The 25,775-nt window shown below is 40.0% G+C and overlaps 1 protein-coding gene across 9 annotated transcripts in view; it reads left to right on the top strand.

Moving 5' to 3' along the window:
* LOC140199358 (partitioning defective 3 homolog B-like) overlaps positions 1-25,775 on the top strand; it is a 1,206,993-nt gene that overhangs the window by 627,790 nt on the left and 553,428 nt on the right. For all 9 annotated transcript variants that reach the window (XM_072261292.1, XM_072261291.1, XM_072261294.1 and 6 more), the window contains exons 12-14: positions 355-525; positions 18,624-18,729; positions 25,095-25,200. In XM_072261292.1, the coding sequence (XP_072117393.1) occupies positions 355-525; positions 18,624-18,729; positions 25,095-25,200 (383 nt within the window). The remainder of the gene's footprint in view (positions 1-354; positions 526-18,623; positions 18,730-25,094; positions 25,201-25,775) is intronic.

The following is a 25,775-nucleotide window of genomic DNA, read 5'->3' as shown; positions in this document are numbered from 1 at the left end:
GTATGGCCTCATTAACGTCTTGTATAGTTGTAATGTGATGTCCGACTCTTGTACTCGATGCCCTGGCAAATGAAGGCAAGCTATAACCTCCTCCAAATATCAGCTGCCGAAATCCTTGATCGTCCATTCTTTATTTTCATTTCTTTTACCCACTGTTCTCTTCCTAAAGAACTCCACCTCCTTTTGGGAGTCATATAATAAAACCAAATTTTCCATCAACTTTTTAGTTTGGCCAGTTTGGCACTTACAATAATTTACCATAAGATGCTCTGCGTTCTTATATTGTTATCATATCAAGATTGAAATTGAGGAGCATCACAGAGATTTGGTGTTGTTTCTTTCTGTATCATGTAGGATGGGCGCCTGCGTGTCAATGATCAGCTGATTGCAGTGAACAGTGAGCAACTGCTGGATAAATCCAACCACGAAGCTTTGGAAACATTACGACGATCCATGTCCATGGAGGGGAATATCCGAGGAATGATCAAGGTGATGGTGGCCAGGAGGATAGAGCATACCCAAGAGGTAAGCTTTGGACATGAATGTAACAAACAAGTGTCCTTTATGTCAGGAAATGATGGTCTCAGTGATATTCACTCTCAGATGAACATGGTATGGTCAAATAACATTGTGCTTTTCTGTATGAGTCCTGAGATAAAATAGGGGCAAAATAACAATATGGACATCTTCAACCTCTCACTGTTGCAGTCAGAGGTTCCCACCTGCCTTTGAAACCCACTTACCTTGGTAATCATTTTATTTTGGATCAATACAGAGAGTTTAATACGGTGCCCAAGAAGGGCAGGCTGATTTGCCTCACAACCTTTGCCCAATAGCATTCACATCTACTGCGATGAAGTGCTTTGAGAGGTTGATCTTGGCTAGAATTAACTCCTTCCTAAGCAGGGACCTGGACCTGATGCAGTTTGCCTTCTTCCACAATATGTCTACAGAATATGCAGTCTCACTGGCTCTCCACTTGGCTTTGAAGCAGCTGGACATCAGCAATATATACATCAGGGTTTTTATAGATTACGGCTCAGCACCATCATCCCCTCAGTACTAATCAACAAGCTTTAAAGCCGGAGCCTCCGTACCTCCCTCAGCAATAACTCATCTCCTCCTCACTGATACTTAACACACGTGCATGTCAAGGATGTCTGCTCAGCCCACTGCTCTACTGTCTCTGCACTCATGATAGTGTGGTATCAAATGACATCTGTAAACTTGAGGAGGACACCACTGTTACTGACAGAATCTCAGATGGCATTAAGGAGGCATAGAGGAGAAAGGAAGATTGAGTGATGTCACAACAACCTTGATTCCAACGTCAGCAAGAGCATGGAATTGTTTGTGGACTTCAGGAAGGTGAATTCGAGGGAACACACACACCAATCCTCATTTTCAAGCAGTATCAAGTTCCTGGGTTTCAACATCTCAGAGGATGTATCCTGGGCCCAAAATATTGATGCAACCGTGAAGAAGAAATGGCAGCATTTGGAGTTTGAGGCAATTTGGTATGTCAGCAAAGACTCTAACAAATATTTTACAGATGTACAGTGGAGAGCATTTTGACTGATTACATGATGGTCTGGTATAGAGTGGCCACTACACAGGATTGGAAAAGATGCAGAGGTTAGTAAACACAGCCAGCTCCATCCTGGGCACTAGCCTCCCCAGCATCGAGGGCATCTTCAAAATGCGATGTTTTGAAAAGGTGGCATCTGTTACTAAGGATTTCGCTGTATGCTTTGATGTACATATGACAAATAAAGCTAATCTAATCTACTCTGGCTCTCACCACCCAGGACATGCCCTTTTCTCATTACTACTATCAGTGAGATAGTACAGGAGCCCAAAGACCCACACTCAATGTTTTAGGAACAGCTTCTTTCCCTCTAACATCCAATTTTTTATCCATGAATATGGCCTCTTTTTCATCATTTTTTACTGTAACTTCTATGAAATTTTTATGTCTTAGACCAGGGGTGGCCAACCTTTTACATTCCATGCATCAATTTTTCATGCACGAGTTCAGATGCGATTTTTTCACGCATGAGTTCTATATTAACACGTTTTTACAAGAATTGAATGGGGGTACAAGAGCTGTGTGGCGCGTCTGAACTCTTGAGTGAAAAAATGGATGCATAATGTTGTAGCATGGATGAAGTCACCGGAGAGACAGAGTTACTGGTAGATACAAAGCAGTTTCTTTATTCGACAACACAAGGTACAGCAGGCATCATACGGACAGAGACGCTTTCGGTAGAAAGGTCTGCTAGCCCAGTGTGGGTTCGATATTTATATGCTAAACACAAAGGGCAATTCCTATTTACAAAGTTATAGACAATGCTTCCTTTTGAAGCTACATACAAAACATCACACCTTCTGACTTCATCCTCTCCTCTAGACGCTTACATGTCTGGGTTGGTCCTCACAGCCTTTAGGAGTGCAAGTTAAATCCACAATACACTTACTTGGTATTTTATATGCTAACATAGAGGACAATTCATATTTATATAGATAATACTGTCTTTGAAACTACCTGTAAACTTCACATTTTCATCCGCAGCGTCTGGCTAGTATTCTGATATTCACAGCTTTTAGGAAATGTATTATTGTGAACTCAATCCACAGTACTTTGTCAAACAGAAGACCAGTGGCCAGAGTCATTTAAGTGTAAATGAATTATCTACCCAAAAACTCACTCTGACACATGGAATGTAAAAGGTTGGTCACTCCTGTCTTAGACCATAAGACATAGGAGCAGAAACCAGCCATCTGGCCCATCAAGTCTGATCTACCGTTCAATCCTTGCTGATCCTTTTTTCCCCTTCTCAACCCCACTCCCTGGCTTTCCTCCTGTAACCTTTGATGCTGTGTCCAATGAAGAACCTATCAAGCTCTGCCTTAAATACTCCCAACAACCTGGCCTCCGCAGCTGCCCGTGGTTAGGAATTCATCAACTTCACCACTCTCTGGCTAAAGAAATTTCTCCGAATCTCTGTTATAAATGGATGCCCTTCTATCCTGAGGCTGTGCCCTCTTGTCTTAGACTCCTCCCACCATGGGAAATATCCTTTCCACATCTACTTCGTCTAGGCCTTTCAATATCTGAGAAGTTTCAATGAGATCCCCCCTCATACTTTAAAATTCCAGTGAGTACAGACCCAGAGCTATCAAACGTTTCTCGTATGATAACGTTTTCATTCCAGGAATCATCCTTGTGAACCTCCTCTCAACCCTCTCCAATGCCAGATCATCTTTTTTTAGATGAGGAGCCCAAAACTGTTCACAATACTCAAGGTGAGGCCTCACCAGTGCCTTATAAAGCCTCAGCATCACATCCCTACTCTTGTATTCTAGACCTCTTGAAATGAATGCTAACATTGCATTTGCCTTCCTCACCACCAACTCAACCTGCAAGTTAACTTTTAGGGTGTTCTGCACAAGGACTCCCAAGTCTCTTTGCATCTCAGATTTTTGGATTTTCTCGTCATTTAGAAAATAGTCTGTGCATTTATTTCTATTACCAAAGTGCATGACCATGCATTTTCCAACATTGTACAAACCTCATTTTCAGAAAAGTTGGGATATTTTCCAAAATGCAATAAAAACAAAAATTTATGATATGTTAATTCACGTGAACCTTTATTTAACTGACAAAAGTACAAGGAAAAGATTTTTGATAGTTTTACTGACCAACTTAATTGTATTTTGTAAATATACACAAACTTAGAATTTGATGGCTGCAACACACTCAACAAAAGTTGGGACAGAGTTGAAATAAGATTGAAAAGTGCACAGAATATTCAGGTAACACTGGTTTGGAAGACCACATTAAGCAGGCTAATTGGTAGCAGGTGAGGTATCATGACTGGGTATAAAAGTAGTGTCCATCAAAGGCTCAGTCTTTGCAAGCAAGGATGGGTCGTGGCTCACCCCTTTGTGCCAAGATTCGTGAGAGAATTGTTAGTCAGTTCAAAAGGAACATTTCTCAACGCAAGATTGCAGAGAACTTAGGTCTTTCAACATCTACAGTACATAATATTGTGAAAAGATTCAGAGAATTCAGAGACATCTCAGTGCGTAAAGGGCAAGGTCGGAAACCACTGTTGAATGCGCGTGATCTTCGAGCCCTCAGGCAGCACTGCCTAAGAAACCATCATGCTACTGTGACAATTATAGCCACCTGGGCTCGGGAGTACTTCGGAAAACCATTGTCACTCAACACAGTCCGTCGTTGCATCCAGAAATGCAACTTGAAACTGTATTACGCAAGGAGGAAGCCATACATCAACTCTATGCAGAAACGCCGACGAGTTCTCTGGGCCTGAGCTCGTCTTAGATGGACCGAAAGACTGTGGAACTGTGTGCTGTGGTCAGATGAGTCCACATTTCAGCTAGTTTTCGGAAAAAACGGGCGTCGAGTTCTCCGTGCCAAAGATGAAAATGACCATCCAGATTGTTATCAGCGAAAGGTACAAAAGCCAGCAACTGTGATGGTATGGGGCTGCATCAGTGCCTACGGCATGGGTGAGTTGCATGTATGTGAAGGTACCATTGACTCTGAGGTGTATATTAGGATTTTAAAGAGACATATGTTGCCATCAAGGCGACGTCTCTTCCCGGGACATCCATGCTTATTTCAGCAAGACAATACCATACCACATTCTGCACGGGCTACAACAGCGTGGCATTGTAGACACAGAGTGCATGTGCTTGACTGGCCTGCTGCCAGTCCAGATCTATCCCCTATTGAAAATGTATGGCGCATCATGAAGAGGAGAATCAGACAACGGAGACCACGGACTGTTGAGCAGCTGAAGTCTTATATCAAGCAAGAATGGTCAAAATTTCCAATTGCAAATCTACTACAATTAGTGTCCTCAGTTCCAAAACGATTAAAAAGTGTTATTAAAAGGAAAGGTGATGTAACACAATGGTAAACATGCCTCTGTCCCAACTTTTGTTGAGTGTGTTGCAGCCTTCAAATCCTAAATTTGTGTGTGTTTACAAAATACAAATAAGTTGATCAATAAAACTATTGAAAATCTTTTCTTTGTATTTTTGTCAGTTAAATAAAGGTTCACATGAATTAACATATCACAGATTTTTGTTTTTCTTGCATTTTGGAAAATATCCCAACTTTTCTGGAAATGTGGTTTGTATTTCATTTACCATTCTCTTGCCCCTTCTCCTAATCTGTCTAAGTCCTTCTGCAGCCTACCTGTTTCCTCGACACTACCGGCCCCTCCACCAATATTTGTATCATTTGCAAACTTGGCAATAAAGTCATCTATTCCGTCATCTAAATCATTGATATACAGCATAAAAAGAAGTGGTCCCAACATCAATCACTGCGGAACATCACTAGTCACTGGGAGCCAACCAGTCAAAGATCCTTTTATTCCCACTCACTTCCTCCTACCAATGCTCTAACCATGCCAGTAACTTCCATGTAATACCATGGGCTCTTAACTTGGTAAGCAGCCTCATGTGTGGCCCCTTGTCAGAGGACTTGTCAAACTCCAAATATAGATCATCCACTTTTATCTATCCTATGCGTAAGCTCCTCAAAGAATTTCAACAGGTTTGCCAGGCAAGATTTTCCCATACTGACTTTGTCGTATCTTGACCTGTGTTACCAAGTACTCCATAACCTCATCCTTAACAACTGACTCCAACATCGTCCCAACTACTGAGGTCAGGCTAACTGGTTTATAATTTCCTTTCTGCTGCCTTCCATCTTTCTTAAAGAGTGGAGTGACATTTGCAATTTTCCAGTCCTCTGGCACCATGCCAGAGTCCAATGATTTTTGAATGATCATTACTAATGCCTCCACAATCTCTAACACTACATCTTTCAGAAACCTAAGTTGCAGTTCATCTGGTCCGGGTGACTTATGTACCCTTAGGTCTTGCAGTTTTTTGAACACCTTCTCCCTTGTGCATGTGAACACATGATTGGCAGTGGTATGGAGAGCTGTGGTCCTGGTGCAGGTAAATGGGACTGGAGAGAAAAATAGTTTGGCACAATTTAGATGGGCCGAAGGACCTGTTGCTGTGCTGTAGAGCTCCAGGGCTCTATGACTCTATTAGCAGAAGTTGCCAATTTGGGACGTGCAGATAAGTAGCCATTAACTGGATGTAATATGTAAATATAGACTAAGGAGCAGGAGGATTCTAAAACAGTACCCTGAGATCTTTCAGATAACCTGAGAGTGAAGAAAAAGTCTCAATTTTGACCATCTCAAGGGTTGCAGGATCTTTTCATCTTGTGACTCGGCAAAGACCACAGGACATTCCCAGAGAAGTGGAGAATTGGTCTGGTTCAGTTGACATTTATAAAGCTGTATTGGCTGAAAATATTTAGAGAATTATGAAAAAATGCTATTTGTGAATCTTTTCTTTCTTCTTATAAATTAATATGTATTTCATGGTTTAAAATGTTGATATTTATTTAATAATTGGTGCCACACTGAGAATAGAATAAACAGATTTTGCTTAGGAACCAAAATTATAGAGTAACAACTTCATAAATTAGCTGATGCCTCATTGTAAATACTATAGTATATTATCATTTTAATATTGTTGTTTTATCTACTTTTTATCTATTTTTTCTGCTGTGAGTAGTGTTTTGTTATTGATAAGTTCTCAGTTCCAAGTTCTTTGGAAACTGGAAGTAAAATTTTATTCCATTTATTTAACATTTAATTTTAATTGTATTTAAAGTTGAAGAAATGTTTTTCTGTGGTCTCTAGTTAACTGCCTTCATTAATTGAATTTTCCACATGACGGATTGTATGTAAAAAGTTATTTTTTTTACACACTCAGGCATGTGCTTTTGCGCTCAATGTTAATTTAGTCGTTTGATGGTCCCGTTAGAGAAAGCAGGCTGTGACCTTTTGCAGTTGCGTCACAACCTCCGTCTATAATGCTTACACCATTAAGCAATCTTTTATGGTTTTATTGGTTTGGACAGTAATGCACAGGGCAGTGACTGATCTGTTCTACAAGCCAGATACTTTAATTAGGGCGAGTACCGATTTGCCACTATTGTATTGATTTGTGTAATTTATCAGAGAATGATGAGGAATTTTAAAGTGTGTCTGCTCTTGCTTGGCTCTGCACATTTCCATTCTCCCATTGGGCAGCATTTTAATTTAGTAATAGTTTGCCTTAATGGAATAAGAGCCTTTGGAAAAGATGCTTTAACTTGTTCAATCATCTTACTTACTACACAAATTTCACTTTCTTCCGTTCCTCTTAACATAATGAACCTTCCATCTCTCAGCAAACAGGGAATTGCAAATTGGTAAGACAAAATGCTTACCATCCAAATTGCTTAGAAGTATTGAAATACCATGAAAGGAGCAATGTTTTAATTTGACAGTGCCAGTGGTGCAAAGAAGAACAAACTTACATACATATATTTCCTTTCATAACTTTAGGATATTTCCAATTGCCGGATGTGGTGCATGAAAACAAAACCTCATCTGCTCTCTCAGACTAAAAGATTCCTTGTCATCGTTAAAAGAAGAGCACGATAAATTCCCCTCTTGTCTTGGAAATGATCACCTCTGGCCAGTGCCGGATTAACCTAGTAGCAAAAGTAGCATATGCTATGGGCCCCGCACTAAATGCTTGCAAGCTGCAGTCTGGTGAAATCGGCATCTCACCGTATTCTCACCACGATCTGGCAACACTGTTGTTTTCATGTCGGGGGAGCTGCATGCTGCATGGTATGTGCAGGCGTGTGTTGGCTTCTTGCTGTGTCATGGTGACCTTTGTGCTATCTCCCACACTCCCAAGCCGCTACAGCGTGCGCTGTTACGCCGCTGACTTTGACTGTGCGCTATGTTTTGTCGTCTGGACCCAGTTGTAAGATTTGTGAAGTTTTTGGATATGGAAGGTCATAGTGCTGAAGAGCTCGCTCAAAGTTTACTTGACTTTTTAAAGGAAAATTACTTTGATATAAAAGACTGCCGTGATCAAAGTTATGACAATGCCAGCAACATGAGTGGCAAGTATAGTGGCTTACAAGCACGAATTAAAGAGCTGAATGAGTTTGTGGATTACATTCCATGTTTTACACATTCACTAAATTTGGTTGGAAAATGTGCTGCTGAATGTTGCCAAGAAGCATTAATTTTCTTTCAATTTGTAGAAAGCCTGTACACATTTTTTTCTGCTTCGACTTATCCTTTCTGCTGCATTATCTGATGGTGGTGCTCATTTGCCCATTGTGAAAAGAATGTCAAATACCAAGTGGTCAGCTCGTGCAGATGCAACAAAAGCACTTTTACACAGTTCTTCTGCAATAAAACAAGTCTTGGATGACATTTCAAATAACAATGATCAGAAGGCAGAGTGTCGACAACAGGCTTGTGGACTACTTTCAACCATGGTGAAGTTGGAAACAGGAATAATGGTCATATTGTGGGATCAAGTATTACAGCGTTTTCAAATGACCATTGCTTCTTTGCAGTCTTCTGGCCAAGACTTGAACAGAGCTTGTGCACTCTATGAATCCTTGCATGGATATATTCAAGCTATGCGGTCTACGTTTTCAGCCATTGAGCAAAAAGCCAAGGATCTGACTAAGTGTGAAGATTATCAACAGCAAACTCGAAGAAAACACAAGCAAAATCGCGCATATGGTGATTTCAATGGTTCCAGCACTCTTGATCCACTTGTTGAATCTCAAATGCCTTCTCAGAAGTTTATAAGCCAAACATTTCTTTCCATTATTGACAGCTTGCTTTCTGCCCTGTCAAAAAGGCAGAAAGCTTATCTTAAGGTGAATGGTGTTTTTGGATTCCTTCATCAGTTACAGTCGTTTATACCCGAAGAGATCATAAAGAGGTAATCAAATCTTATTAAACCATATCCGGAAGATCTGGAAGAAAGTCTTGATGAAGAATTTGTGCAGTTTACTGAATTGTTGAAAACTGATCTTGCTTCTCACATTGGCACAAACAAGACCTTGTAGAGTTACAGTTCTACCGTTTGATAACTGACAATTCTTTGGATTCATGCTTTCCAAATGTAGAAAATGCCTTGCGCATCTATTTGTCAGTCATGGTTACCAACTGCAGTGGAGAATGCTCATTTTCAAAACTGAAAAGGATTAAAAATGAATTAAGGAGCACCATGGGTCAAAACAGATTGAACAATCTCAGTCTAATGAGCATTGAACATGAACTTCTGCGTGAAATAGACATTTCCAGTATCTTTAACAAACTTGCTCATGCTAAATCTAGAAAATGTAACTTAAATTGTAGTTTTGTTACTTTTGACATTTGAAATTGATACCTACATGTAAGTAATACTATTACTGAATTGTCAGACATTTGTCGTATTAAAAGCTGTATAGCAAATGAAAAAATTGAATTACTTTACTATGCAAGTAAATAATTAATGTTTTAATACTTACTTGCATTTTTAAAATTTTGGGCCCCTTTATAACATATGCTACTGGTCCTGCACTAGCTTAATCTGCCCTGCCTCTGGCCAATAATACAAAAATCGATTAACTGGACATTCCTTACAACAGTGACTGCATTTCAAAAATTACTTTGGTTGAAACTACTTTTAAGATGCTTGAGTTTCTGTATGGTGGATTGGTTACTTTTCATCTTTTGAAATCATCCACCCAATAATATCTATGCACCCTGAAACACATTATGTTTAACCTGCCTTGCACTGTCCTGTTTGCTTCATCTCTTTCTCCTTTTAAAAAAGTACCTGTCGAAGACCCTTCATGTGGCTATCTCAATTTTTCACCCATCTGCATGAGAAACAGTATTTGCTTTTACTTGAAGGCACCTTATGAATGTAAGTAGTCATTATTTAACAAATACTAGGTATGAAAGTGGACATATAAAAAGAAATTCCTAGCTTAAAGTTGCTCCTTGCATCAATTTGTTTTTATAGTTTACCAGGGACAGAATGAACTGTCACATTTTGGGCAAATGGTATGAACATAAATGAAGTCAACTAAAAGAATGCAGTAAAAGAAATTAACAAATATTATGGAAAACAATGAAGGGAAAATTGTCTGATTTTATTTTTTTAATGAGTAAACCAAGCTGTGTTATTACAAATGCCATATATACTCATTAACCACTTTATTACGTACAGGAGTGGAACCAGTGTGGCCTTCTGCTGCTGTAGTCCAGCGGTCCCCAACCACCGGGCTGTGGACCGGTACTGGGCCGTAAAGCATGTGCTACCGGGCCGAGAGGAAACGATATGAGTCAGCTGCACCTTTCCTCATTCCCTGTCATGCACTGTTGAACTTGAACATAGGGTTGCTAACTGCCCCGTATTTGCTGGGACATCCCGTACATTGTGCTAAATTGGTTTGTCCCATACGGGACTGCCCTTGTCCCGTATTTCCCCCGCTAAGGTAGAGCGTTCCTATGAAAACTTTTGTGCCGAAATGGCGTAAAGCGACGAAGCAATTGCCATTAATTTATATGGGAAAAACTTCTGAGCGTTCCCAGACCCAAAAAATAACCTACCAAATCATACCAAATAACACATAAAACCAGAAATAAATAACACTAACATATAGTAAAAGCAGGAATGATATGATAAATACACAGCCTACATAAAGTAGAAATAATGTATGTATAGTATAGTCGGGAAGATGAAGGCAAAACCGATTTGTGGGGGTAAAAATCAGCACATATGCGCATACGTACATCACATGCGCACGTCACGCATGCGCACGCAGGTGCCTGCGCAAGGCTTCATGGTCATGGTTTTTCCTGGGGTAAAGTGTCCCGAGATTTGACTGCTACTTTTGTCCCTTATTTGGGAGTGAGAAAGTTGGCAACCCTAACTGTAATAGACATGTTGAGGTGAGTTTAACCCTACTTGAACACCCCCCCCACCCTCTGCAGTTGGCCGGTCCACAAGAATATTGTCAGTATTAAACCGGCCCGCGGTGCAAAAAAGGTTGGGGACCCCTGCTGTAGTCCATCCACTTCAAAGTTCGACATGTTGTGCATTCAGAGGTGCTCTTCTGCACACCACTGTTGTGTGTGGTTATTTGATTTAGTCTTCCTGTCAGTTTTAACCAGTCTGAACATTCTCCTCTGAGCTCTCTCATTAATAAGCTATTTTTGACCACAGATCTGCTGGATGTATTTTTACTTTTTGCTCCATTCTCTGTAAACTCTAGAGACTGTTGTACATGAAAATCACAGGAGATCACAGCTTTTTCTGAGATGCTGAAACTTCCTCCACCCACATCACCAACATCAACCATTCCAGGGTCAAAGTCACTTAATTACATTTCTTTCCCATTCTGATGTTTGGTCTGAACAACTAAACCTCTTGACCATGTCTGCATGATTTTATGCACGAGTTGCTGTCACATGATTGGCTGATTAGATATTTGCGTTTAACGTACAGGTGTACCTAATAAAGTGGCCACTGAGTGTATTTACTGCAAAACTTCCTGGAGCACTTAATTGGAACCTGATTAGATTGAGTTACAAAAGAGTATGATGGGTGATTAGCAGGTCAAAATTTAAGGTGCTCCTTCGAGACCAGAGAGAGTTCCAAAGCTTGTGGCTGCATATCTCAGGTAGCAGTGCATCAGATTAGCAACAAGTCATTTAAATTGTTAACACTGGTATTTTAGTCTTTAGCCTTGAAACCATGGACTAATTCAATGAGAAAATTTGAAACTTCAAGTGCCATTTTTTTCTTATTTACATTGGATTATTTTCTATTATTTTTACTTCTGATTTCTATTGTTTTGACATCTGCCTACTTCTGTCAGATCCGTGCTGCAAAATCCCTGTGCCGCTCTGGTGATTAAGCAACTGAGACGTTCCCAAAGCTGGATTTCCTGCTTGACTTTGGGAAAAACATGTCCTTGACTTCTCTATGAAGGAAAAAGAATCATCGCGTTTAGACCATGAATGTTATGAAATTATTTGATGCACCAGGTTCTTTAGAATAAAGTGAAAAATGGGATACTTTCATTTCCTGTCCAGATCTAGCTAAAGTAGCCACCAAATGAGGTAATAAGCAACATCTAATGATTCATTGGAATTACCCATCATCAAGAAGTGTAGTACGTCTTTATGACTTTCAACCTTGAGCTGTGTTTCTGTTGGTGTCATTTCAATTCATGTGGGTCTAGAAATCTGTTGCTGGGAGATGGAAGTATTGCAAATAGTAGACGCTGGTTTCCTAGGGAATAAATTAAAGTAACGCCAGTGTAAAATCTGCTTTACTTTCACTGAAGGGACCCATAAATTTCACCATTCTCCACCAAAAAAATTGATGTCAACAATAAATCAGACAAAGAGTGCTGAGAATATTGCACGGTACAAATAATATCTGCACCACTTCCACCCTGGTCATAAACAGCTGCAGACTATTACTTATTAATCCTGCAGCATTTCATTCTCACAGCTGTTAATCCTTCTACAAAAGTAGTGGTAGTTCAAAATAAAACTTCTATGTAGAAACATAGAAGTTTCTGGAATTCAGGGCCCAAGTTGATAGGCGGAATAGTGAAATGTAATTCTCAACATACTGTGGGCCGTGGGCAGAGTCATGGAGAATAATGTAATGAAAACAGGTTTTGACTAGGCATCAGTCACCAGAGATTGATAGTGCTATTTCTAAAGGTAGAAATTTGTGGAAAGCAATCTCAAAAATTGATTTTTTTGTTCCTCTGAAATAAAACAATGAAATTAGACCAATTTAGTTCCTGTCTTGGTTTTTAAATATGCATTGCTGAAGTAACACTTATGACTTTAAGATTACAGAAAACATTTTACCACTGCGACAGCACTTAGGCAACCAATTTCTGTGCAGCAAGCTTTCATATTAAAGCTATGAGATTATTGCAGAAGAATCTCTAAAATATTGGTTGTGATATAAATATTGGTCAGGAGCAGGATGCCTCTGCTGCTTCTTGAATATAATTCTTTTTGGAGTAACCTGAGAGTTCAGAGAGAAAGAAGTCTCATCTGACAGAGCGACATAACTTTGTTCTGTACTGGAATGCCAGCCAAAATTCAGGTGTACAATTGTATGGAGTTTATTCTGCACTCATAACCTCTGCCTCTGGAATAGGATACAATCCACACTGGATTGCTATAAGTGTGAGCAGCAGGCTAGCTATAAGTTGCACTGGCAAAAATTAACTGCCTTCACAAAGAATATTTCTTTTGCTTTACACTCCCAATTAGTGAGTTGTTTCACTCTTCTACAATTCACATGTTGTGTGGGTATTGTTCCCTAACAGTGCAGAAGTAGGTAATGATTATAGAACCAAAGGAAGGATAAGGAATCTTTTCGTTTTTATGCTAAAGGTTGTTGTGTCCTGATATACTCTACCTTAAAAGTTAGTGGTAATGAACTCCACATTCAATCTTTAAAGAGAATGTGCTCGATTTCTCAATGGCAAAATATTGGAAAGAGCCGCCAAGTGGAACCAATTTGGTATGATTTTATCAAGCTGGTATAGGCCTCAAATGCTGAATGGCCTCCTTGTTGCTGTCCAATGCTATGCAATAATTGGCTCCATCTGTTATGTTGCAGGAGTGCTGAAAATTTGATATGCTATGTTCAAACTGATTTTTGTGCAACATACTGCAATAAAGTGTATAAATATTTCATACCACAGCAATTGCCATTGTAGCATTTGGTTACTTCCTCTCTCCGATGCCTGAAGGAACTGCCTTAGGTTAACACCATAAGAATGCAGATTGGGAGAGTCACAGTTAAGTTTACAGTTATGCCAAGATAGCGGCTTGGCTATGATGTCATGAGGGCTGCTACTGGATGCCTCTGGGCTTCATATTTGTATAGCTCAGCCAAAGTTATTGTCTGCAATGCAGGGTCTTGATCTGAAACACTAACAGTTGCTTTTCTACTTCAGATGCTTTGATGACATGAAATTCATTGTTCTGCAGCAGCAGAAAAGTGCAAAGACACAAAACTAATGAAAAATTCCAATAAATTGCATACAGAAAAGAATAAAGAGATAGTATTTGTGCACCATTTCAAAATCTGATGGCAAAGGGGAACAATTTCTGAATTGTTAGGTGTGGGTCTTCAGTCTCCTCGTACTTCCTCCTTGTCAGTATAATGAGAAGAAGGCATCCCCTGGATGGTGAGGTTCCGTAGTGATAGATACCACCTTTTTGAGGCACCATCTCTTAAACATGTCCTCAGTGAAGGGAAGGGTTGTTCTTCCTCCAGAAGTCTGTTTTTTTTACTGTCTAGGCTGGTACGTAAATATGTAATACTGTCTTCCAGTACCTGTAGCCCTATCCAAATTGCCCAACAGCACAAGCTATACAGGGCAAAGATTCTTGAGTTGCTTAAAAAAATCTGTAGTCAGTGTTCTCTTCCTCCAGAACACAGAACAGTATAGCATAGGACAGGCTCTTTGGCCCATGTTGTTTTGTGGCCTTTCATCTTATTCCAAGGTCAATCTAACCCTTCCCTCCCACAGAGCCCTTCTTTTTTCTTTCATCAATATGCCTACCTGAGCTTCTCTTAAGTACCCCTAATATATCTGCCTCTATCACGACTCAGCATTGCCCTTACTGTTCTCTGTATAAGATAACCTTCCTCTAATGTACCCGCTATACTTTCCTCCAATGTAATGGAAATATTCCACTAAATTCTCGATTGGAAAATGCCCAGTGGGACTGATTGTAAAGTTGCACAAAACCTCTTAATTTTCAATAAGTTCCAGGCCAGATATTTTTTCTTCATTCAAGCTTTTGTTTAATCAGAGGATGCAAAATTAAGATAGTTGGCAAAGGAATCGAAGGGGAGATGAGAACTTTTGTTTTTACACAATGGTCTAATGTGAAATGCACTGTGAAACATGGTGGAAACAGGTTTGGTCATGGCTATCAAGGAAGAATTAATTAAGAGGGAAAAAGGGAAAATAATAATCATTTTTAGTGTTAGTAGGAAGCCATGAGGACATGTATATGCTTTGTTGCTTTAAAATGCCTCAAGCTATTTCACCAAATGGTTATCATGAAAAGAAATTGATATGGAGATGCTTGAATTATTAGACAGGCAACTGAAATTTGGTGACAAAGATAGGGTTTATTACAAAGGGAAAAATAAACCCCTCCCCTATCAATCCCTATCTCCTCTTCCCCTTTCTTTATGTTCTCCTCCTGTCTCCCCAATCACCTGTTCCTTGTACATCTTCTTTCCGCCACTCTCTCCTTCCCCCATTTACTCTACATCTTCTCCACTATATCTCCTTCCACCACTCTTTCTCTTGCCTCCACTTTCCCTCCCACCCACTGTCCGCCTTCTCCCACTCTCCTTCCTTCCCCCATTTTCTCTCCTGCCCAGTATTCCCACTTTCACTGTTTACCCCCTCTTTTCTTACCCCTTCCTTTCCCTGGCAATCTCCCTCCTTTCCTTTTTCCTTCTATATCCCTTTCCCCTTTCTTATATTTCCACTCTCCCTATACTTTTCTCTCCACTCTCCCTTTGTTTTTCCTCCTATTCTCCCTTTCCTTTTCCATATTTCTTCCTTTCTGCCAACCTACTTCCATCCACTTTAGCCCTCTTCTGTGTGCACCCCACTTTCAATAGCTGTCTGGCACCTCCCTTTTATTTTTTCCTTCTGTGTCTTTCTCAGTGTTCCCTTTATTTTCATATCAATTGCTGTCAGCAGTAGATTATTTGTGTAAAACCATTGATCTTGTAACCCAATGGCGGTCATAGAGTCATAGAACACTACTATACAGAAACAGGCCCTTCAGCCCATCTAGTCCATGCTGAACCATTAATCTGCCTAGTCCAACCAATCAAACCAAAGCCTTCCATACCCCTCCCATCCACGTACCTATTGAAATTTCTCTTAAACTTTGAAGTTGGCCTCACATCCATCACTTACACTGGCAGCTTGTCCTGCACTCTCACCACCCTCTGAGAGAAGTAGTTTCCCCCTCATGTTCTCCTTAAACATTCTACTTTTCACACTTAACCCATGACTTCTAGTCGCAATCTCACCCAACCTCAGTAGAAAAAGCCTGCTTGCATTTACCCCATCTGTACCCCTCAAATTTGTATACCTCTATCAAACCTCCCCTTGATCTTCTAGGTTCCAGAGAGTGAAATCCTAGCCTATTCTACCTTTCCTTGTAACTCAGGTCCTCAAGTCCGGACAATGTAAATTTTCTCTGCACCCTTTCAATGTTATTTACATCTTTCCTGTAGGTAGGTGACCAAAACTGCACACAATACTCCAAATTAGGCCACACCAACATCTTATACAATTTCCACATAACATCCCAATTCCTGTGCTCAGTACATTGATTTATGGCTAATGTGCCTACAGATTACTTTATGACCCTATCTAATCGTGACACCATTTTCAAGGAATTATGGATCTGCATTCTGTACCTCTCTGTTCTACCACACTCCACAGGGCCCTACTGCTCACCGTGTAAGACCTACCCTGGTTGGTCCTCCTGAAGTGCAACACCTCACACGTCTCTGCATTAAATTCCATTTGCCATTTTTCTTGCTGGTGCAGATCCCATTGCAAGCTTTGATAGTCTTCCTGGTTGTCCACTACACCCCCCAGTCTTGGTGTCATCCACAAATTTGCTGATCCATTTACCACATTATCATCCAGATGACAAACAACAGATCCCTGTGGCATACCTGTAGTCACAGGTCTCTAGTCAGAGAGGCAACCATTGACTACCACTCTCTTGCTTCTCCCATGAAGCCAATGTCTAATCCAATTTACTAACTCATCTTGAATACCAAACAACTGAACCTTCTTGACCAACCTCCCATGTGGTATCTTGTCAAAGGCCTTGTTAAAGTCCATCTCGACAACATTCACTGCCTTGCCTTCATCAACTTTCCTGGTAATTTCCTTCAAAATATCTGTAAGATTGGTTAGACGCTCCCTATCTTGCACAAAACCATGTTGACTATCCTTAATCAGTCCTGTCTGTCCAAATACAATATATGGCTGGTCCCTTAGAATACCTTCCAATTACTTTCCCACTACCGACGTCAGCCTCACCATCTGTAATTTCCTGACTTATTCTTAGAGCCTTTCCTAAACAACTGAATAACATTAATTATTCTCCACTACTCCAGCACCTCACCCCTGGCTAAGGATGTGTTAAATTTATCTGCTAGGGCCCCTGAAATTTGCCTCCCACAGGGTCCAGATGAACACCTTCTCAGGCCCTGGGGATTTATCCACCTTACTTTTGCCTCAAGCAGCAAGCACCTCCTCTGTAATCTGTATAGGGTTCATGACCTTGTTGCTGCATTGCCTCACAGCTATAGACTCTGTGTTCGTCTCCTGGGTAAATACAGATGCAAAAAAATCTGTTTACAATCTCCCCCATCTCCTTTGGCTCCAAGCATAGATTACTGCTCTCCTCTTCCAGAGGACCAATTTTGTTCCTTGCTATCCTTTTACTTGTAACATATCTGTAGAAGCCCTTAAAATTCTTTCACCTTGTCTGCTAGAGCAACCTCATGTCTTCTTTTAGCCCTCCTGATTTCATTCCTAAGTGTTCTCTTACATTTCTTATATTCCCCAAGTACTTCATTTGTTCCTACCTGCCTATACCTGTTATGTACCTCCTTCATTTTCTTAACCGGTGCCTCAATATCTCTTCAAAATCAAGGTTCCTTAAACATGTTATCCTTGCCTTTTATTCTGACAGGAACATACAAACTCTGTACTCTAAAAATTTCACTTAGCAAGTACACATTTGTCAGAAAGCAACCTGTCCTAATCCTCACTTGCCAGATCCTTTCTGATACCATCAGAATTGGCCTTTCTGCAATTTAGAATCTTAACCGAAGGACCAGACCTATAATTTTCATAATTAGCTTGAAACTAATGGTATTATGATCATTAGGTGTGAAGTGCTCCCCGACACAAACTTCTGTCGCCTGCTCTGTCTCATTCCCTCATGTGAAACCTAGTATTGCAGTCTCTCTATTGTTGGAACTTCTGGATACTGATTAAAGAAATTTTCCTGAGCACATTTGGCAATCTCTTTCCCATCCAGCCTTTTTACAGTTCCGCAAGTTAATTATGTATCTAGATCCTCAGATTGTTTTGACCATTGGAAGTATGCAAATCTTCAGGAAGCACCTGGATGAAATTTTTAAAATTAAAGTGGATTTCATTGCCATTCTTCATTTTACATGTCTGTCTCCTTGTTTATACTAATGATAATACAGAGCGCTATTGTGAAATATCAGCATTTGTGGACTATAGGATAAGAGATGATGATTCAGCATTGAATTGAATAAAGTTCTTGATGAGAAATATCTGGAATTATTTGGAGCTCTTGAATCCAATGCTTTGCCAGTCGGATCTTAAAAAGTTGCTATGGAAACTATGGTAGCTGCTGGACAAAGTTAGCTCCAGGTGTCTCAGTCTTTGAGGGCATTTTGTCGATTTTGAAGAATGATACTATGCCATGCTGTGTTATTTTATCAGTTGCCAAAAGTAGCATTGGATAAAAAATGATTTAGTCATATAGATGGCTTTATTGAAAATTATGTGCCTGAATAGAATTTGATTAAAGTCTGATAAATGTGTATTGCGTTCTCAGGATCGTCCGGAGATTGGTGCTATTCAGGCGCACAATGCTCGGAGCAGTAACAGTCCAAGACAAATGCATACTCAGCCACCTGATCCTCGAGAGGGGGATACATTAGGTAAGAGCTGGTACTGTGAACCTAAATTGTTTTACCCCATGATTTTTAGGTTTAAGGTCGTGACAAGAACCTGACTATCTATTGCCAGAGTCCAGAGCCATGTCTAAGCCGACATGTTTCAGCATTGGTGTTGGAGGTTTATAGTGGCTTGTGTTGCACTGAGTTTTTATAGTTGAGAGCTGATCTTATTGAGATTTATCTATTCTAGATACCAGATTTGGGAACAGCTCCTTTCCAACTGTGATAAGACTGCTGAACGGATCCTGACCCGGATCTGGGCCGTACCCTCCAAATATCTGGACCTGCCTCTCTGTTTTTTTGCACTACCTTACTTTCCCTTTTCTATTTTCTATTTATGATTTATAATTTAAATTTTTAATATTTACTATCGATTTGTACTCCAGGGAGCAGGAAGCGCAGAATCAAATATCGCTGTGATGATTATACGTTCTAGCATCAATTGTTTGGCGATAATAAAGCTTAAAGTATTCATCCAGTAGTTGTGGATTTTGTTTGCAGGGTCAATATCAGGGTCCATCCTTATTTACCCCACAACTTGAGTAGCATGCTGAATCATCTGAGAGGGGAGATTCAACCAGGCCTGTGGAAACTAGTCCACTAATTTAACCTCAATTCTACTGGATGGTCAAGATGATCAAAGGATTTGATTAGAAGGAGGTAGAAAAAAACCCTTTTTTCTGGTTTGTACTGTGGTGAATGAATATCATAGTCTTTCTTACAATAGGACTTGAATTCGGGAGTAAGGAAGTCTTATGCCAATTGTGTAGAATTTCAATGAGACTACATTTGGAAAGGATGTGCTTCTCATAGAGCTAGTAGAGTGACGATTCTCTAGCTTGGTTCCAAGGATGGCTAGTTTGCCAGAGATTGGGAAGACTAGGCCTGTATTCTCTAGACTTTAAAAAGAAATTAGAGGAGATGTAATTGAAATTTCCAAAGTTCTTGCAGAGCTTGACTTGCATTTAGGATGTTTTCCCATGGCTAAGGAGCCCAGAACCAGTTTACAGGCAGAAAGCTGTGTAATGTGAGAAGAAATAATTTCACTCAAAGAGCGATGAATCATTGGAATTCTCTACCACAGCATTCTTTGGAAGCTCAGTCATTGGAGTTTATTCAAAACAGACATCTTTAAGTTTCTGGATATTAAGGGAAGTTAAATGAAAGGGAATGGAATTGGAAACTTCTGGAGCAAAATGAACCTGAACGGTTTCATTTTCAGCAGATCATTCAAGTAGTGAAGGAAAATGGTGTTGAGGTAGAAGATCAGCCATGATCTTGGTGTATGGCAGAGCAACTTGTGTGTTTAACTGACCCCATCCTTTCCTGAAACTTATGTACCTGTAACCTAAAACTTCAATCATGGTAGCATAGTGGTTAGCATAATTCTATTACAGTGCCAGCAATCCAGGTTCATTTCTGCTGCTCTCTGTAAGGAGTTTGTGCATCCACTCCATGATTGCATGGGTTTCCTCCGGATGCTCCGGTTCCCTCCCACAATCCCAAGAGATGCGGTTTAGTAGGTTAATTGGTCTTGTGGTCTTGTCGGACCAATAGGGTCTGTTACTCTCAGTAGGGATGTATCACTTAGTAAATAAATAAATAAACAAACCCAAAAAATGAGGTGAGGTCAGGAATCCCTGCTTCACAAATAGTGGCAATTCTGAAACACTCTTGCCCAAAAAGCTCTGGAGATGAAGGAGGTGGGTGCTCCAAAATGAGATGCATCATTTTCTATTAGATTGCCAAGATTGCAGTGTGATACAGATGGTGCTACAGACAGCTGTTGAGGCTAGGTCGTTGGGCATATTTAAAGCAGAGGTTGATAGATTCTTGACTAGTAAGGGTGTCACGTTATGGGGAGAAGGCAGGAGAATAGGGTTCAGTCATCATGGAATGATGGAGCAAACTCGATAGGCCAAAAGGCCTAATTCTGCTCCTGTGTTGTTGGTGTTATGGTCTTATGGTCTAAGAATGTGATTAAATGTGATCCAGCTGTGTGATATAACAAGGTGAATAGTGTCTGAATGTAATTTTTTCCATTGCTTCCTTATAGCAAATTTCAGTAGTAAATGCCTGAATTGTACCACATTTAATAAACATGTAAATGCTGCAAGTTAACCGAATTTATAGACCACATCACTCTTGATGAAAATTTTTAAAAATTTGTTTAGATGCTGGTAATCTGATATAAAATCAGAAAATGCTGGAAACACTCAACAGGTCAGGTAACAGCTGTTTCCAGCATTTTCAACTATTATTACCCATAAATTTTAATCACTCTGTGATTTCTGTACCAGATCAAAATTTCAGTTCTGTGTTGCCAAGAGAACAGAACTTATCAGCTAAGCAAAGTAGCCAGAGGAGCATAAATGATGTAACTTGCAGGTTAGATATGTGTCTGGACTCTGGAAGAAGAAAGGGAAATTTTTACCAGGAACTGTTCGTGAGCCTAGAACGCTGGGGAGGACTTGAGTTGGATGGATTGTGCAAACATGCAGAATAGGGTAAGCTTGATGGGTCATGTTGCTTTTACCTCTTTCATGGCTTCTCTGTGCTTTTTGAAGGGGATGAAAGGAAGTGAAGCTAGAAAACTTTTGAAGCAGAATGAACCTGTGCTGCTTCACTTTTAACAGATCATTAAAAGAGACAGCATTGCTACAAGGCAACTCATTATTAGCCTAACCAGCGTTATTTCATTGCATTAGAAGGCCATTAAACTCGTGGAGCCTGTTCTGTTGCTCATTGAGATCATGGTAGATGTATTGCCTAACTCTGTATATGTTCGTTTGTGCATGGTTGCACCCATCATTAAGGGCCTGCTGCCATCAGATTTCCCAAGAGACAATGAGCCAATCCATGAACAATGTCTGGTTACTTTTCTCTCTATTTACCATAATGATTATATATTATATATATATATAATCATATATTATATATTATATATATTATCTGGTCAAAATTTCTGTTACTTTGAATAGCCAAGTGAGTAAAAGATGACCTGATTTCCAAAAGGCATAAAGTTAAAGATGACAAGTTTCTTTAATATTTTAAGCAAGATTACTTTTTTATTTCCATCTTTTACAGTTTCAAAATAACAAAAAAGGAAAAGGGCCTGAAGCAAATGTTTGGGCATCCTGCATGTTCAGTACTTAGTAACACCCCCTTTGGCAAGTATCACAGCTTGAAAATGCTTTTTGTAGCCAGCTAAGAGTCTTTCAATTCTTGTTTGGGGGATTTTCACCCATTTTTCCTTGCAAAAGGCTTCTAGTTCTGTGAGATTCTTGGGCCATCTTGCATGCACTACTCTTTTGAGGTCTATCCACAGATTTTTGATGATGTTTAGATCAGGGAACTGTGAGGGCCATGGCAAAACCTTCAGCTTGCACCTCTTGAGGTAGTCCATTGTGGATTTTGAGGTGTGTTTAGGATCATTAACCTGTTGTAGAAGCCATCCTCTTTTCATCTTCGGCTTTTTTATGGATGGTGTGATGTTTGCTTCCAGAATTTGCTGATGTTTAATTGAATTAATTCTTCCTTCTACCAGTGAAATGTTCCCTGTGCTACTGGCTGCAACACAAGCCCAAAGCATGATTGATCCACCCCCATGCTTAATAGTTGGAGTGGTGTTCTTTTCATGAAATTCTGCACCCTTTTTTCTCCAAACATATCTTTGCTCATTGCGGCCAAAAAGTTCTATTTTAACTTCATCAGTCCACAGGACTTGTTTCCAAAATGCATCAGGCTTGTTTAAATTTTCCTTTGAACTTTTTGAATAGAATTTTTTAGCCACAATGAACAAAGGTATGTTTGGAGATAAAAGGGTGCAGAATTTCATGAAAAGAACACCTCTCCCACTGTTAAGCACGGAGGTGGGGGGGGGGGGTGGATTGATCATGCTTTGGGCTTGTGTTGCAGCCAGTGGCACAGAGAACAGTTCACTGGTAGAGGGAAAAATGAAGTCAATTAAATACCAGCAAATTCTGGAAGCAAACATCACACCATCTGTAAAAAAGCTGACAATGAAAAGAGGATGGCTTTTACAACAGGATAGTGATCCTAAACACACCTCAAAATCCACAATGGACTACCTCAAGAGACGCAAGCTGAAGGTTTTGCCATGGCCCTCACAGTCTCCCGACCAAAACATCATCAAAAATCTGTGGGTAGACCTCAAAAGAGCAGTGCATGCAAGATGGCCCAAGAATCTCACAGAACTAGAAGCCTTTTGCAAGGAAAAATGGGTGAAAATCCTCCAAACAAGAATTGAAAGACTCTTAGCTGGCTACAAAAAGCATTTACAAGCTGTGATACTTGCCAGAGGGGGCGTTACTAGTACTGACCATGCAGGGTGCCCAAACTTTTGCTTTGTGGCCTTTTCCTTTTTTGTTATTTCGAAACTGTAAAAGATGCAAATAAAAAAGTAACCTTGCTTAAAATATTAAAGAAATGTGTCATCTTTAACTTTATGCCTTTTGGAAATCGGGTCACCTTTTACTCGCTTAGCTATTCACAGTAACAGAAATTTTGACCAGGGGTGCCCAAACTTTTGCATGCCACTGTGTGTGTGTGTGTGTGTGTGTGTGTGTGTGTCTATATATATATATATATATATATGTGTGTGAGTGTGTGTGTGTGCACACGTGCGTGCATACATACACATATACACACACACACACACAGACACACACACATTGTATGTCAGTGGTAATAAACCTTTTGCATGCAAAATATTTCCTGTCTTTGCCGTGAAAGTCCTGCCTATGACCCTGAGTCCGAGACTTCCCATTCAGTGCTATATTGAAAATTTGATCAAGTTGCCCATTAACCTTAGTTGCAAGAAATGCAACCTTAGCTTTCAGATCCTCCTCTTGTAACATAAGCCTTGTGAATCCATATATCATGCTGGTAAACTTACACTGTACTCCCTCCAAGGCCTGCAAATTCTTCCCATGGCACAGTGCCCAAAACTGCTTGCTGTACTCTTAAGTGTCATACTAAGACTACATATCGTTTTACATCTGTTTCCCTTACATCTTGTGCTACTTTCTACCCCATGTATCCTCCTCATCACCCTGCATCCAGAGCACTATTCATTAAGAGGATGGCTGTGACGTACATAATGGGAAATTGAAAGAAGTAACAAGTCCGAGCACCAAAAGTGGATTTTTTGAGACTGTTAGGCTCCTCCTTTTCATTCATCCCAAGATGTGGTATTGCTTGCACCTGTGCTCCTCTCACACATGCATCCTCTGCTGGCCTGATGTCTGCTCTAATTACTCTGCAAGCTTCCTGATCAATTGGTTACTCTTTTGATATCTGGTTTCAGCTTTTATGCTGACAATCTTTGATGGAGAACTCTTCCAAAACACATTTGCATACCAAGTTTATGGCAACATCTTTATTGTAAATTGTAATATAAAATCTGCACTTAATGCTGTTACTCGAATTGTAGCGGAAGCCAGATTTAAGGGGATGCCTACATTCTCCTCAATAATGTTTGTGTTTATTCTCAGGTTGGCCATGTTGTTATTAATCTCTGCCGATGCTGGATTCAGCATTGATGTTAGACCAGATATACAGTAGGAACTGAATTAGGTCATTTGGCACATTGAGACAGTTCTGCCATTCAGTCACGCCTTGCCTTTTTCAACCCCATCCTCGTGTCTTCTTTCTGTAACCCTTAACCTCCCCCCACTTAAGTACACACTGACAGCCTCTACAGCAGCAAATTCCACAGATACACCACCTATGGCTGAAGAAATTCCTCCTTATCTCAGTTTTAAATGGAAGTCCCTTTATCTGAGGCGGTGCCCTCAGATCCTGGACTCCCCTACTAAATGGAGACATCATGTCTGCTCTCTCAAGGCCTTTCTGTGTCCAGTAGGTTTTAGTAAGTTTCCTTTTCCCTTATCCTCCTGAACTCCATCAAGTACAGGCCCAGAGACTTCAAATGCTCTTTATATTCTTAAGCCTTTCATTCCTGGGATCATTCTTGTGAACTTCCTCTGGACACACTCCAGGACCTGCACATCTTCCTGAGATACGGTGCCCAAAATTGCTCACACTGTGCTCCGGAAAGACAATGTGCTGTCCCTGTAGCAATCCACAGTAATATTTCGGTAAAGGAGAATGTCAAAATTAGTGTTCTCCTGGGATACTAGACAGCGTGGTAGAATCTGTACTTGCACTGACTGTCCAGAACCTCAACAAGTGTAATCTGGCGTCTCCTGGTGAAAGTGTCCATTGTATCAGAACTGCTAGAGTTAAAATTCCTTTGGGAAAATTGTTGTGAGATCATTGTTTTTAAGGTATCACTTTACAGTCCTGTTTGTTAACATTGACAGCTTATGATGAGGGAGAAGTTGAAGTTCCACCTCCTATTCCACCACATTCAGATGAAGAGGAAGCCATGGGTGTGCACAAGATGCGGTTGGTACATGAAGATAAGAGGTTTGTAACTAAAAATTTGCCCTTACTAGACATTGTGTATAGCTAAAAGATGCTGGAAATGCTGGTTAATTCTTGAATGGTGTTAACTTAGTTCTTCATACTAAAAGAATGGCTTGTGTTAATGCACTTTTCATGACCTCAAAACATCTCCAAGGTGTATTAAAAACAATGGCATACTTTTGAGGTGTATTTTCTATTATAATGTAGGAAACATTACAATAATAAATGCTTTTAATTCATGCACAGTATGGTACCAGAAGAGTGGGTAACCTAATGATAGTGTATAGTGCCATTGATTAAAAAATAAGTTTTGGCCCAAATTCTTGCAACAAAACATTTAATTAGTGACTATTAGCTACTGAAACTAACATTTACTCATTTAATTGATTAACAGTGAGGGAGTAGAACATGACTGTTCCTATTACGTGTCCTTCCTTGTTATGAGCTAGAGCACATAAAATTTAGCCAGTAACCAGTTATGTTTCTGTGTGACCAGTAGCGTTTCTGGGATATTATGAATTATACACTGTCATCAAAGGGAGCATTCTCAAATCAACCATTACTGTCTGGTCTTC

The sequence above is a fragment of the Mobula birostris genome, chromosome 6 (assembly GCF_030028105.1).
Source record: "Mobula birostris isolate sMobBir1 chromosome 6, sMobBir1.hap1, whole genome shotgun sequence".
NCBI classification, from domain to species: Eukaryota; Metazoa; Chordata; class Chondrichthyes; order Myliobatiformes; family Myliobatidae; genus Mobula; species Mobula birostris.
Note: the sequence above shows the minus strand (reverse complement) of the source record. Positions and strands in the feature narration are given on the sequence as shown.